This window comes from Humulus lupulus, chromosome X (assembly GCF_963169125.1).
Source record: "Humulus lupulus chromosome X, drHumLupu1.1, whole genome shotgun sequence".
Lineage (NCBI taxonomy): Eukaryota > Viridiplantae > Streptophyta > Magnoliopsida > Rosales > Cannabaceae > Humulus > Humulus lupulus.
In genome coordinates, this window is record NC_084802.1 from 5,410,122 (window position 1) to 5,423,517 (window position 13,396).

Sequence of the window (13,396 nt, forward strand, 5' to 3'; positions counted from 1 at the left end):
CATGTTCAATTTTTGTTTTATTATGATTATTATATGACGTATATAATACTTTAGTTCCAGTCAAATAATGATGCAGTAAATAAATTTTAGTTTTGGTTTTGGATTTTATCAAAAGTATCTAATATTTTAAATAGATTAATTGAAACAAAATATCACCAAAGTGATCACTTTTGTGTAGATTAATTTAATTAAAATATTAAGATAATTGTATGTATGTATGTATGTAATTCATGCGTTTATTAACGGACCCAAAGGTGAGTTAGTATTTGCCCGAATTTCATGCATACCTATGGTGATAAATGTGTGACAATTATATGGTATTTTGTGTGAGCAATATGTTAGTCCAAAGATTGCATATTGTTTGACATAACTCATTGTCAATGTTTGATCGCTACAACAAGAGTATCACTTATAGTTAATATTATTGTCCAAAGACTTGATATTGATGTTATATTTGGTATCTTGAGATGGGATTAACCATTATTTGAATTTATTATTTTATATGGATTCTTATGTGAGCTTGTTTTGTTATTTTGTTATATATTCAGTTAATTCATCTACTCCTGCCACAATAGCTGCCAACATTAACTCTATTCCCATGCTTAATGGGACAAATTTCAAGAATTGGAAAGGGAAATTACTTGTAAACCTTGGTTGCATGGAATTAGACTATGCATTAAGGCAAGAACAACCTTCACCTCTTACTTCAGAAAGCACTCCTGATGAAAAGATGGAGTTTGAGAGATGGGATCGTTCTAATCGCATGAGTCTAATGATCATGCAACAATGCATTCCAGAAGCCTTCGGAGGCATAGAATCTGAAGAGATCACTAAGGCCAAGGATTTCCTCGATGCAATTGAAAAACGTTTCGCTAGAAATGATAAGGCTGAAATGACTTCACTTCTGGCTTCCTTGATGTCCATGAAGTATAAGGGTTGAGGAAATGTTAGGGAGTACATTATGGAAATGTACCAAATTGCTTCGAAACTTAAGGCACTTAAGATCGAGCTTTCTGAGGATTTGCTTGTTCTTATGGTTTTGATATCGCTTCCTGCACAGTTTAACCAATTCAAAATTAGTTATAACTGTCAAAGGGAGAAATGGACTCTAAATGAGCTCATTTCTCACTGTGTGCAAGAGGAAGAAAGATTGAAGCAGGATAAAACTGAAAGTGCTCATTTGGCCAGTGCCTCTAAAGATAAGGGCAAGAAAAGGAAATCTGAGAATGAAGCTGCTAAGGGTCCAACCCAAAAGAAACAATAGAAGGATTCGGATGGTTGTTTCTTTTGTAACAAGCCTGGACATGTGAAGAAAAATTGTACCAAGTATCATGCATGGCGTGTAAGGAAAGGTATGATTCTTACGTTGGTTTGTTCTGAGGTTAATTTAGTTTCTGTACCTAGAAACACTTGGTGGATAAATTCTGGTGCTACTACTCACATAAGTGTTTCTATGCAGGGTTGCCTGAGCTACCGAAAGCCAAGTGATGGTGAAAGACACATCTTCGCGGGCGATGGAAAATCGGTGGAAGTGGAAGCAATTGGGCATTTTAGGTTGTTGTTAGGAACTGGTTTTTATTTGGATTTGAAAGACACTTTTGTTGTACCGTCTTTTAGACGGAATTTAGTTTCTGTTTCTTTGTTGGACAAATTTGGATATTGTTGTTCTTTTGGAAACAATCAATTTAGTTTGTCTTTAGATTCAAATGTTGTTGGAACTGGTTATTTGAATGCTTATGACAACCTTTATTTACTAGAAACAATTGTTTTTATAATGAAACCTTGCATGTGGAATCACGTGGTACTAAACGCAAATTAAATAAAGCAAATTCAGCGTCACTATGGCATAAACGCTTAGGTCACATTTCAAAAGGTAGAATTGAGCGTCTTGTGTCTGATGACGTTTTAGAGTCTCTTGACTTCACAGACTTTGATGTTTGTATAGACTGCATCAAGGGCAAACAGACCAAAACTAAGAGATTAGGTGCCAATAGAGCTTCAGATGTCTTAGAATTGATTCATACAGATATTTGTGGGCCATTCCCTACGGCATCTTGGAATGGTCAACAATATTTTATATCATTCATAGACGATTACTCACGTTATGGGTATTTATATCTCATTCATGAAAAATCTCAATCTGTGGACGTGTTCAAAGCTTATAAAGCTGAAGTTGAGAATCAACTTAACAAAAGGATTAAAAACGTCAAATCTGATCGTGGTGGTGAGTACTATGGTAGATATGATGGCTCAGGAGAACAACATCTAGGACCGTTTGCTAAATTCCTAGAGGAATGTGGTATTGTCCCACAGTACACCATGCCAGGCTCACCTAGCATGAATGGTGTTGTTGAAAGACGAAATAGGACTCTTAAGGATATGGTAAGGAGTATGATTGCTCATTCTACCTTGCCTGAGTCCCTCTGGGGAGAAGCTTTAAAGACAGCAGCTTACATTCTGAATCGAGTACCAACTAAAGCAGTTGCAAAAACACCTTATGAGCTTTGGACAGGTCGAAAGCCTAGTCTAAAACACTTTCACATTTGGGGATGTCCAGCTGAAGCAAGGCCTTATAAGCCACATGAAAAGAAATTGGACTCCAAAACAGTGAGCATCTACTTTATTGGTTATTCTGAGCGATCTAGAAGCTATAAGTTTTATGATCCCACAATTAGAAATATTTTTGAGACGGGAACTGCAACATTTTTTTAGAATGTTGAGTTTGGGGGGAGAAATAAGGTAAGAGACATTGCTTTGAGGAGGAATTGAATTCAAACCCAATTTCTACTATCACTTTTGACAATATTCAGGTTCCTACACCTATCATTCATCAAGAAGTGAATCCAGAACCTCAACAAGACAATGTTGAACAAACCCCTATTCCAAATAAGGAAATTGTTCCAGAAGAACAACCTCAAGAACCAGTGTCATTAAGGAGGTCCACGAGAGAAAGGAGAAGTGCTATTTCAGATGATTATATTATATTTCTCCAAGAACATGAGGATGACAATGGAATGATGGAAGATGACCCAATCAACTTTCATCAGGCCGTGAAAATTTCTAACTCTCAAAATTGGATCGAAGCAATGAATGAAGAATATAAGTCTATGCAAGACAATAAAGTTTGGGAGCTTGTCCCATTACCATAAGGAAAGAAACCGATTAGTTGCAAATGGATTTTTAAGACAAAACGGGATTCAAAAGGTAATGTGGAAAGGTATAAAGCTCGTCTTGTAGCAAAAGGATATACTCAAAAGGAAGGGATTGAATTTAAGGAGACCTTTTCTCCAGTTTCATCAAAGGACTCTTTTAGGAAAATTATGGCACTTGTTGCACATTATGATTTAGAGCTTCATCAAATGGATGTGAAAACAACATTTCTCAATGGAAACATTGATGAAACAATATATATGATGCAGCCTGAAAAATTTGTGTCAGGAGACCCAAAGAAGATGGTTTGCAGATTGACCAAATCCATTTATGGGCTCACACAAGCTTCCCGTCAATGGTACCACAAATTTCATCATGTGATTCTCTCATTTGGTTTTGAGATGAATGTTGTTGATGATTGTGTGTATCACAAGTTCAGTGGGAGTAAACATGTTTTCCTGGTTTTGTATGTTGATGACATACTGCTTGCCACAAATGATATAGGCATGTTGCACGAAACCAAGAGATTTCTGTCAAGAAATTTTGAGATGAAAGATCTTAGTGATGCCTCTTTTGTTTTAGGAATTCAAATACATCAAGATCGTTCTCGAGGTATTCTTGGGTTATCACAAAAGAGCTATATTGATAAAGTGCTTAAAATATTTGGCATGCAGAACTGCAAACCAGGTGATACCCCTGTCGTTAAAGGAGACAAATTTAGTCTTAAGCAATGCCCTAAAGGAAGCCTCGAAGTTCAAGAAATGCAAAAGATTCCTTACGCTTCAGCTATTGGGAGTCTAATGTATGCTCAAGTTTGTACGCGTCCAGATATTGCGTATATTGTTGGAGTATTAGGCAGATACTTAAGCAATCCAGGAATTGATCATTGGAAAGCAGCCAAAAAGGTTATGAGATATTTGAAGAAAACAAGAGATTACATGCTCACATATAGGAGGTCAGATCACTTTGAGATCATTGGGTATTCTGACTTCGACTTTGCGGGATGCCAAGATAGTAGGAGATCCACTTCAGGCTACATATATTTGTTGGGTGGTGGAGCTATATCATGGAGAAGTGCGAAATAAACACTCATAGCTTCATCCACTATGGCAGTAGAATTTGTTGCATGTTATGAGGCATCCAACCATGGTATATGGCTGAGGAACTTTGTCACCGGGCTGCGCATTCTAAATGGAATAGAAAGACCACTTAAGTTGTATTGTGACAATAAATCAGTCGTATTGTATTCCAACAACAACAGGAGCTCGACAAAGTTAAAATATATTGACATCAAGTTCCTTGTTGTGAAAGAAAGGGTGCAGAATGGACATATTTGTATAGAACACTTAGGTACAAACTTCGTGATTGCAGACCCCCTTACAAAGGGTCTTTCATGAGCACATTGCTCATATGGGTGTTTTAGAGTGTGATGATATCTAGATTCAGTGGGAGTTTGTCTTTATTATCATTTATGTTTTATATTTGTTTCATGAAACTTGTATATTTGGAAATTTTTCTGATAAGAAATTAAGTTGTTCAGTTTATTTTACTTTGCACATTTAAGCTAAAGTTTTGATCTCCATAAAGTAAAGTAGGACCAAATGAAAATTGACATGGATAGATCACCATGCATGTAATTTTCATACCACATCATCATGATTGATCTATGTCATTTGACTATGTCAACATATGTGACCATTGATGGGATTAGTTGTGATTGATACATCGAAAACCGCTTTGATCCTATGTTGATATAGTTAATGGACGAGATTGCACATGCCTATGGTTGTGATGACAAAGTTATGAGCTCAATAAGGTTAACACATTTATATGGATACATATGTGGCCCAGTGGGAGATTGTTAGGAATTAATTTATTTGGGGCCACAATTGTATATATTTATTGTGTGTTGGGTCATCATATAAATGAGTCAAAATTATGTGATCTATTTTGGAATAAAGTTTATGCCTTAAGGGCATGATTGTCGTGATTTTAATATGTGGATGCCATAAGGACAATTTCTAATTTGATGAGGGGCCAAATTAGAAATAGCCAATAAATATTAGTTACTGTTTTGGCAGTTATTAATAAACAGGTAATGGTCCCCAATTTGCAGTACGTACCATTTCACTCTTGAATCCCCATCATCAAGAGACTAAGGTTCCCAAAAGGATTTGACTGCAAATTTGGAAGATCATAACCGTTGTACAATCGATTCAATGGATTCCGGTACGCTTCCGCTAATCTTTGTTATTTATTGTTTAATTTCTCATAAATTAATTAAGGCTAAATTCAGATTAAAGTATTTCTTTATATAATACAATAATATTTAAAAAGAAATCAAGAATAGAAATAAAATAAGAATATTGAAAAAGTCATAGTGTAGACAGTAGTATACACGCATCAATTATTTTTAGTTTCTAATGCATCTCACAATGTCCTTTGGTAAATTTAATGAAGAAAAAGAGGTACAATCACTTGATAAAAAACATACTATTACACAAATTTATAAGATAAAAAAATTATAAGTACGACTTTATTATTTATAAATAGATATGATTTAATTATTTAAGTTATCATAAAATTTCTTAAAAATATTCTATTTAACTAATTAATTTTTTTTTTTGGTAAGTAAGAAATTTCATTAATCAAACACCAACTACATCAGCAAAATCTGTACATCAACAGCAACCCAACAGGGCACCAAACCTGACTAAAAACTGACTATACATTTAATTCCCCAAACCAAATCCTGTCCAACATATTAATTATGTTCTGTAATATCATTTGACCTCTAGCTTTAATATCTCTTTTGATACAATTGACTATACAATCAAAGCTAATAACTTTCCCATCCCAAAAAACCGAATTACGCACTCTCCTTATATGGTAGACAGCAGCAGCTATGCTAGCTGCAAAAATCCCCCTCTGAAATCGAGATATGCCCTTCCCTCTACATAGCCAACGCAGAAGACCATGCAAGCTTTCAGATTATGCTTGTCCCTTGGAACCATGGGTAAGTTTAAAAAGTTGTCATTTTTCTGACCCATATCAATACTTTCTTTGTTTAACATTTGAGTTATAATTTTTTTGGTTTTTCTTATGCAGTGAACATTGGATGTTGCTTATTTTGGCACCGTATGCATATCATGTTTATTGTTGTGATCCGGTGAATTCAGATCTGAATAACCGTGAGGAGATTGTATTAGTGATCGTCAGCGCTTTCAATATTTTTTTCTCTATGAATCTTCCTGATGTCAAGATCCCTGATACTCTACGCATTAAGCAACCTCAGGTAAGTAATTACAACTTAAAATTTTGAACTTTTACAATTATTAAGTAGAATAATGTGTATGCATTTTTTAACAAGTTTCAATTTAATAATGAATTACTGATACTTTTAAATAATTAGTGTCCACACCAACCGGACAATGTGGCATGTGGATATTACATAATGAGGATGTTGAATGATTTGATTGAATATGCGAGTTCTGGACATTACTTGAGAACGGTATTATTAATTAAAATTTACAAATTATTTTTGAAACCATATATATAAATATAATCAATTAATATATTTTACTTTATATTTTTTGCAGCTAACAAGTACGACATATACAGAGGCACAAATTGATGAGTTGCGACAAGAATGAGCGACATATATGTAACCAATAATCCAAGGTAATCGACCTCGTTGATAGGTTATTTTATTTTTTACCTCTTTCTTCATACATAAATGCAATATTTGTTAATTTTTAATATGTCTAACAAATATTGTATTTGGTTTTTTATTTTTTTATTTTTTACATCTTTCTTCATACACAATGCAATATGTACGCCCTGATTTTCCTACAGGCTGATTAACGAGCTGAGATACGGCCTAATCATTACTACCACATGGACATCCCCAATACCGGAGCTGCCATCGTGAGATCCTAACTCCTTAGCTCGAGGTAACCCAAGGGTTCGCCAAGATTGCTTAAGGACTGAGCCTGGACTCTGAAGGCCGCAGGTCGAGGTAAGCATCCAACTCGTGGTACGAGCTAGAGTTGGAGGCTGTCACCTTTTATGAAGTCAACCACGCAAGGTAAACGTGAATATATCAGACATCACGTGACCGATATATCCCTGACTTCTCGGACACGCAACGTGAACGTGCGTATTCAGACACCCACGACTGGGTTGGGCCGTGCGGCCTATTATCCCCTTACCTATTGATTTGACCACACTTATGTGTCAGGTTTAGGAATTAATCATGAATGTCACAGAGTTGACATGATAGGTAAGAAGGTCACGGGATGACCTTCTTACCAACTCTCAGGTGCCTTCTCCTATAAATATGGAGACCCTGGGAGTTACAAGGGGTTGAATTCTATATTGTAAGAAATACCCTGTAAAAGAATACCCAGTATATAGCAATAATACTGACTGGTGGAGTAGAAGGATTTTAACCTTTGAACCACCTAAAAAACGTATTTTGTGTCACCATCTCATTTCCAAGATCATTCATCTATTTCGGTTCAACATAAGCACTAATCCATTCCTCTTTATTTTCTTAATTACCTGTTGGCGAAGAACTGCGTCAACACAATATTTGTTAATTTTGAATGTGTCTAACAAATATTGTATTTCTTGTATATGTCTAACAAATATATGTCTAACAAATTTTGTGTTTCTTGCATATTTTTATTTTATTAATTATGTCAATTTTAATTTAAATTAATATTAAATTGGTTTCAATTTAATTAATTATTAAATTAATATTAAAATCATTTCAATTTAATTAATTAATTAATCAAATTTAAATAATATTAGTTATAAATTTATTTAATATATTTTTTTAATCTAGGAGACTTCCCACGTCTCCCAGTGGGAGAGGTTGGAAGTCTAAAAAGTTGGTTGGGAGACTTCCAACGTCTCCCATTGGGAGAGGTGGGAGACTTCCCACGTCTCCCACCTCTCCCAATGGGAGACGTGAGACCTATACCTACAATGACCCTGCCTACAGCGTCTTCTTAATTGGGAGACATTGTAGACTTTCAATGTCTCTCAAATAAAGTCATAAAACCCATATTTTGTTGTAGTGTTTTTTCGTTAACTTTAACAGAAAATTCTTATATATAACTGTAGATTGTAAACATGATTTAAACTTAAATCAAATTAAATAAATAATTAATTAAACATATTAAAATATGAAATTTTTGAGAAATTTTATAATGACAATTATTTAAAATTAATAAAACGTTTTATAACTTAAATAAAATTTAATTAAACTTAAACTTCACGTATTAGAACAATTTCATATTAAACACAATATAATCTACTATACTTAGTATATTATATTAGTTAACAACTATATAAACTTTAACAAAAATAAATAAATTAATTAATTAATTAAAATAAAATATTTTAAAGATATTTTATGATAATTTAAATAATTAAAAGTCCTTATAATATATATATATATAATAAGATCACGACTAGCTAGAGTAGTAACTTGGTAAGCTATTGTTCATTGATTTGGATAATATTCTCATTGCTAGGCCGTACAACTTCCGGAGAGGCCATTGAGAGTGGCGAGTTCGAGCCTGAAAAAGTAGTACTTGTTGGACTTGGAGGACAGTTGGTATTATTATTATTACTCTTTCGAAAAGTGTGGGAGCTGAGGTCTTTTTGGTCAAAGCTTTTGAAAATGACTCTCATTTTCCTCCGAATTGAATCATTGGAATCCAACAAGATTTTCCAGTGCTTATGAAGGAACATAATTGCAAAGACTGTGAGTGCAAATAATGAAGAAATGCCGGCTATTAGAAATAGACCCCAAAAGCTATCGAGGCTAAGACTGTTGGATGAGATTTTGGGGTCATAGTCTAAACAAGCTTTTTGGTCTGTCTCGAACCATTTGTTCTCAGTTTTCTTCATTTCCTCTGTTTCGGTAACGTTGAGAATGGCCCTTGAAACATCACATACAAGAGGAGACCCTTTTGGGAACACCTAAACAAAAAAATACAACACACCCACAATAGTTATTAATTGGTGTTATGATATACTAACGATATGCTAATAGAAAAACTCGCTTCACTTTAAGCCCTTTTGGTGGGCTCTTAGTGTACACGACCCGTAAACAGTTTTCAGTGCGATTTTACTTATAACCGTTTATATTGTAACTATTTAGAGTATCTGCAAATTTTCAGAAAATTCTGAATAGCTTACAGTGCCGAAAACTAAGTTCAAACATGTTACTTTCCATACGCATAAAAAAAATTAGTCACACGTGTAATAACATGTTTGAATTTAGTTTTTAGTACTGTAAACTATTCAGAATTTTCTGAAAATTGGCAGGATGCTCTAAATAGCTACAATATACACGGTCATAAACAAATCGCATCGAAAACTGTTCACAGTTCGAGAATACTGAGAACCTCACCAGTAAAGCTTAAAGTGAAGTAGCTAAGAATTCCGCAGGTATATAAACATATATATATATATATATGTATTAAGACAATTACTAGGGTTTGTAATTAGAAAGTGAGTACTTACGAATCCATAGCCAGCAGTATTGAATATGGGGCCAATCAAGGTATATTTGGAACAGTATTGGGCAAGAAAAATCCTTGTATTTGGGGTTTCGTCAACATAAGCAGAAATACCACCTTTGGCGCTCCCAATAGACAAGAAATGGTCACATTGTTCGGTGGAGTTAAGAGGTACAATTTGCCAAGTGAGAAAACCTGTTTGTTGTAACAGCCCATACACAAAGGAGTTGCGAAAACACCCAACTCTTTCTCCATTTCTTAAGAGTTGGTTTATATCTGTAATAGTTGGTTGAAGTTTTTCCACTGTCAAAAGTGAAGTTAAACTAGCCGTGTAACTTTCAGTCAATATTAACACCACAAACACCCATATGATCACCACGAACCGAGCCAAGTTACTCACCACTCTCTCCTCTGTAAACAAATTCGATCTCATTGTCATGCAAAAAGAAAAATGAAACAACAACTATATATATATATATATGTGGGGAAAGAGAGAATAATTCATTACTATTTGCAAAAACCATGGTTGAAAAGGAGAACCAAAAGCTTGTGCCGATTTGATGTGAAGGTGGCCCACGAAAATCTTCATTGACTCGGTGCTCCAGAACCCAAACGACAAAACCAATGAAGAGAAAGAAACAAAAGGTGGTTACCCATAAATCCCACGTCAAAGGCTTCAAGAAAATCCATGCACTTTTTGTCTTATTGTCTCTCATTGGAACCACCATTGCCACGCCTGATTCTGTGTATGGCAATGTGAAATCCACGTATTGGGATCGGTTTGATCTAATCGTCGTGTCTGCTACCACTGCATCGTAGTTCTGTCAAGCATTATAGTACAATATATTATTATATGCACATATACAAGACCAATCAAATATATATATATGTGAGTTAGTAAAAAAATTACCCCAAGATATACTTCGTATACCAAGTCATCATAGGAACCATTAGGCTTTTGATAAGGAAAAAAATCATAAGAAAGATCGTATGGCAAGGCTTTAACTGCTGCTTTAAATACGTCAATGCTGAAGCCTATGGCATCTGATGTATTAGTACTTGGATCATAGTTTGTCACATCTACAAACTCTTTATAGGCAGTGATGACCGGAATTCCAATCCTCAACCTCCTCCCATTATTAGTCGGAATCACCCAACCTTTTGGAGGAATAATAGACTCTCCTGGCCATATAATATGTTTTAGATTTGATTTTGAAGTCGAATATTCAGCTCTCGAATCCACCAAAGTTCTCACCAGTCCATTTTTTTGTGTCCAAAACCCAACTTTTCTCCCTGCTCTACCACCATTCACAACATTCACTATCTGAAATGTCGAGGTTTTTAGTGTTCCATTATCTAAGATGAAATCTCCAGCCAGACCCCTGAATCTTGTACCTGATAAGGTTTCCAATAATTTTGGACCAATTGGTGACACCTTGTAACTAAAAAGATCATTAGTAGTCGAGCCACCACTTGTAACATTGTTGAACACGCCACTACTACCGTGTTTCTCAATGGCTAAGGCTAATGCATGGACCGAATCATATGCCCATAAACCCATTACATTGAGTTGGGAATTGTAGAACTTGGATTTCCACCCAACTTTAAAACTATCAAGCTCTTTCGATGGTGGCACAAAAGTCTTAATTCCTAAAACCCCTTGCATTGAGTCGATGACTGAGAAACTTAAGGAGCCTAAGAGATTGGTGAAATCTTCTGTTATGATCCAAACATAACCCTGTCCCAACATTCCAATCTTCTCAGCTATGGTAAACAACCTTGACCCAAGGTCATACCACATGTGAACAACGAAAACCCTAGTTTGCATTGAGTCTAGTTTGTAAAGCTCGTTCTTGATCTGATCATCGGTGGCTGAGAGTGGAATGGCACTTCGATAGGGAACTCTGGCATCGACTTCTCTTAGGGCATCAACCAAATAGGGAATGATTCCTTCTCCATATTCATTGGCTGTGTAGATGGGCACTACATTTCGCCATCCAAAAGCTTTGACTATGGAACTGATGGCTGTGACTTGAGATGAGTCACTCGTCGCTGTTTGGAAAAAGTATGAGCTTTGACTTGGAATTTTGAGAGAAGGACTTGTTGCTGAAAATGATATTATTGGCACTTGAGCCTTTTGCCCTAATTCAATGATGAATTTGGCTTGACTCGATCTTTGTGGCCCTAATATTGCTTGCACTTGTACATTTTTTATAAGATCAAGAGCTGTTGTGTATTTGTTACATTAAAAATAAAATGGTAAATCAATCTCAAATAAATAAATTATTATTATTAAAATAATAGTGCATATAAATTTATATATATATATATGCATTAATAAAAGATACTAGCTATAGATATATATTAAACAAAAGCAATCGATCCATAATAAGCTTGTGAAAAACCATAATTTATACTAGTGTTCTACATTATACCAAATCTTATAATATTTTAATTCATTAATAATATCATAAGATTATTTTACATAATTTGAAGGATGATATCTACACCTCAATATACATGCACCCCATTTATTAAAAATAAATTAATTTTTTTAATTTATTCTCAATTTATTTATATTTTTAATTTTAATTATTTTATGTTAATAAACAAGTTATTTGGCACCTTAAGGTGTCCAACACCACATGAGGTGTCACCATATGATTAGTTATCGATATCTCATAATACTTATTAAATTCAAATAAATTAGACCCGATATTATATTACACCAATAACGGTATACCACCTACTTGTAGTGTTTGACACCGTTGGTATCGCTTAGCCATTCTCTTTTATGTATATACAACCGTACGTTAATTCTTTTTATTTTTCACTTAAATCCTTGTTGAATAGCACACCTACGTAAATAAATGTTAATCATTGATTGAGCATTGATGAGTTTAAAAGTTCTAGGGGAACATATTATTAAACTCAATCATTAATTAATAAATTAGTAAACATTAACTACTGAAAATTTAAGACTATAATTAATAACCAAACAGATTTCGCTAAACCAAGCTGCTGCTCTTTGTTTATTCTTCTCTCATGTTCTAATTAAGGAAAAGTCAGAAATGGAAGATATGCAACTACTAAAAAATAGAATAAACAAAGAAAAAGTCACTAAATAAATAATGTTCATAGAAATTAAAGAAACTTAAGCTAATTATTTATATATATATATATATATATATATATTACCTGCGGAGGCTGCAGAGACGATATCTTTGTTGGAGTCTCTGATATTGAGAACCAATCTAGTCTTGAAGTGGGCATGGGAACCAATCTAGTCTGAGAGAGCCAATTCTATGCAACTTAACCAAATCTTAGCAACTGGAGTTTCAAGGTCCAAAACGACACCAACTTTCACTGGAATCGTGTCGTTTTGGGCCATGCCTCTGACCATCCATGTCGAACATATTATAATTAACAAGAAAAGCATAGCATTCTTCCTCGTCATTTTTTAATCTTTTCGATTATTATGCTATTTTTCATTCACTCCTCTCTCTATATATGTATTGAGTATATATATTTATAGAGGACCAATCAAATGGTCCTCAGGGAGTGAATTTTTTATTAAAAAAAAAATAAAACGAGTAGAGAATCCGTCCACTACGTTTGAACAACTCAATTATTAACTAGAGAAACCGTACGTACGATAATTATTAATATCATTTTTTTTGTTTGATAGATATTCATTCTTCTGCGTTTGA

At 34.3% G+C, this 13,396-nt stretch overlaps 1 protein-coding gene and 1 pseudogene across 1 annotated transcript; one reads left to right on the plus strand and one right to left on the minus strand.

The window, feature by feature from the left end:
* The first annotated feature begins 217 nt into the window (after nt 1–217).
* On the plus strand, nt 218–940 carry LOC133805438 (uncharacterized). Its single transcript, XM_062243622.1, has 2 exons — nt 218–254; nt 549–940. The coding sequence occupies exons 1-2, from the start codon at nt 218–220 to the stop codon at nt 938–940; spliced, it is 429 nt and encodes a 142-aa protein (XP_062099606.1).
* Nucleotides 941–8,642: 7,702 nt separating this feature from the next.
* On the minus strand, nt 8,643–13,107 carry LOC133804072 (glutamate receptor 2.8-like; annotated as a pseudogene).
* Between the last annotated feature and the right edge of the window lie 289 nt (nt 13,108–13,396).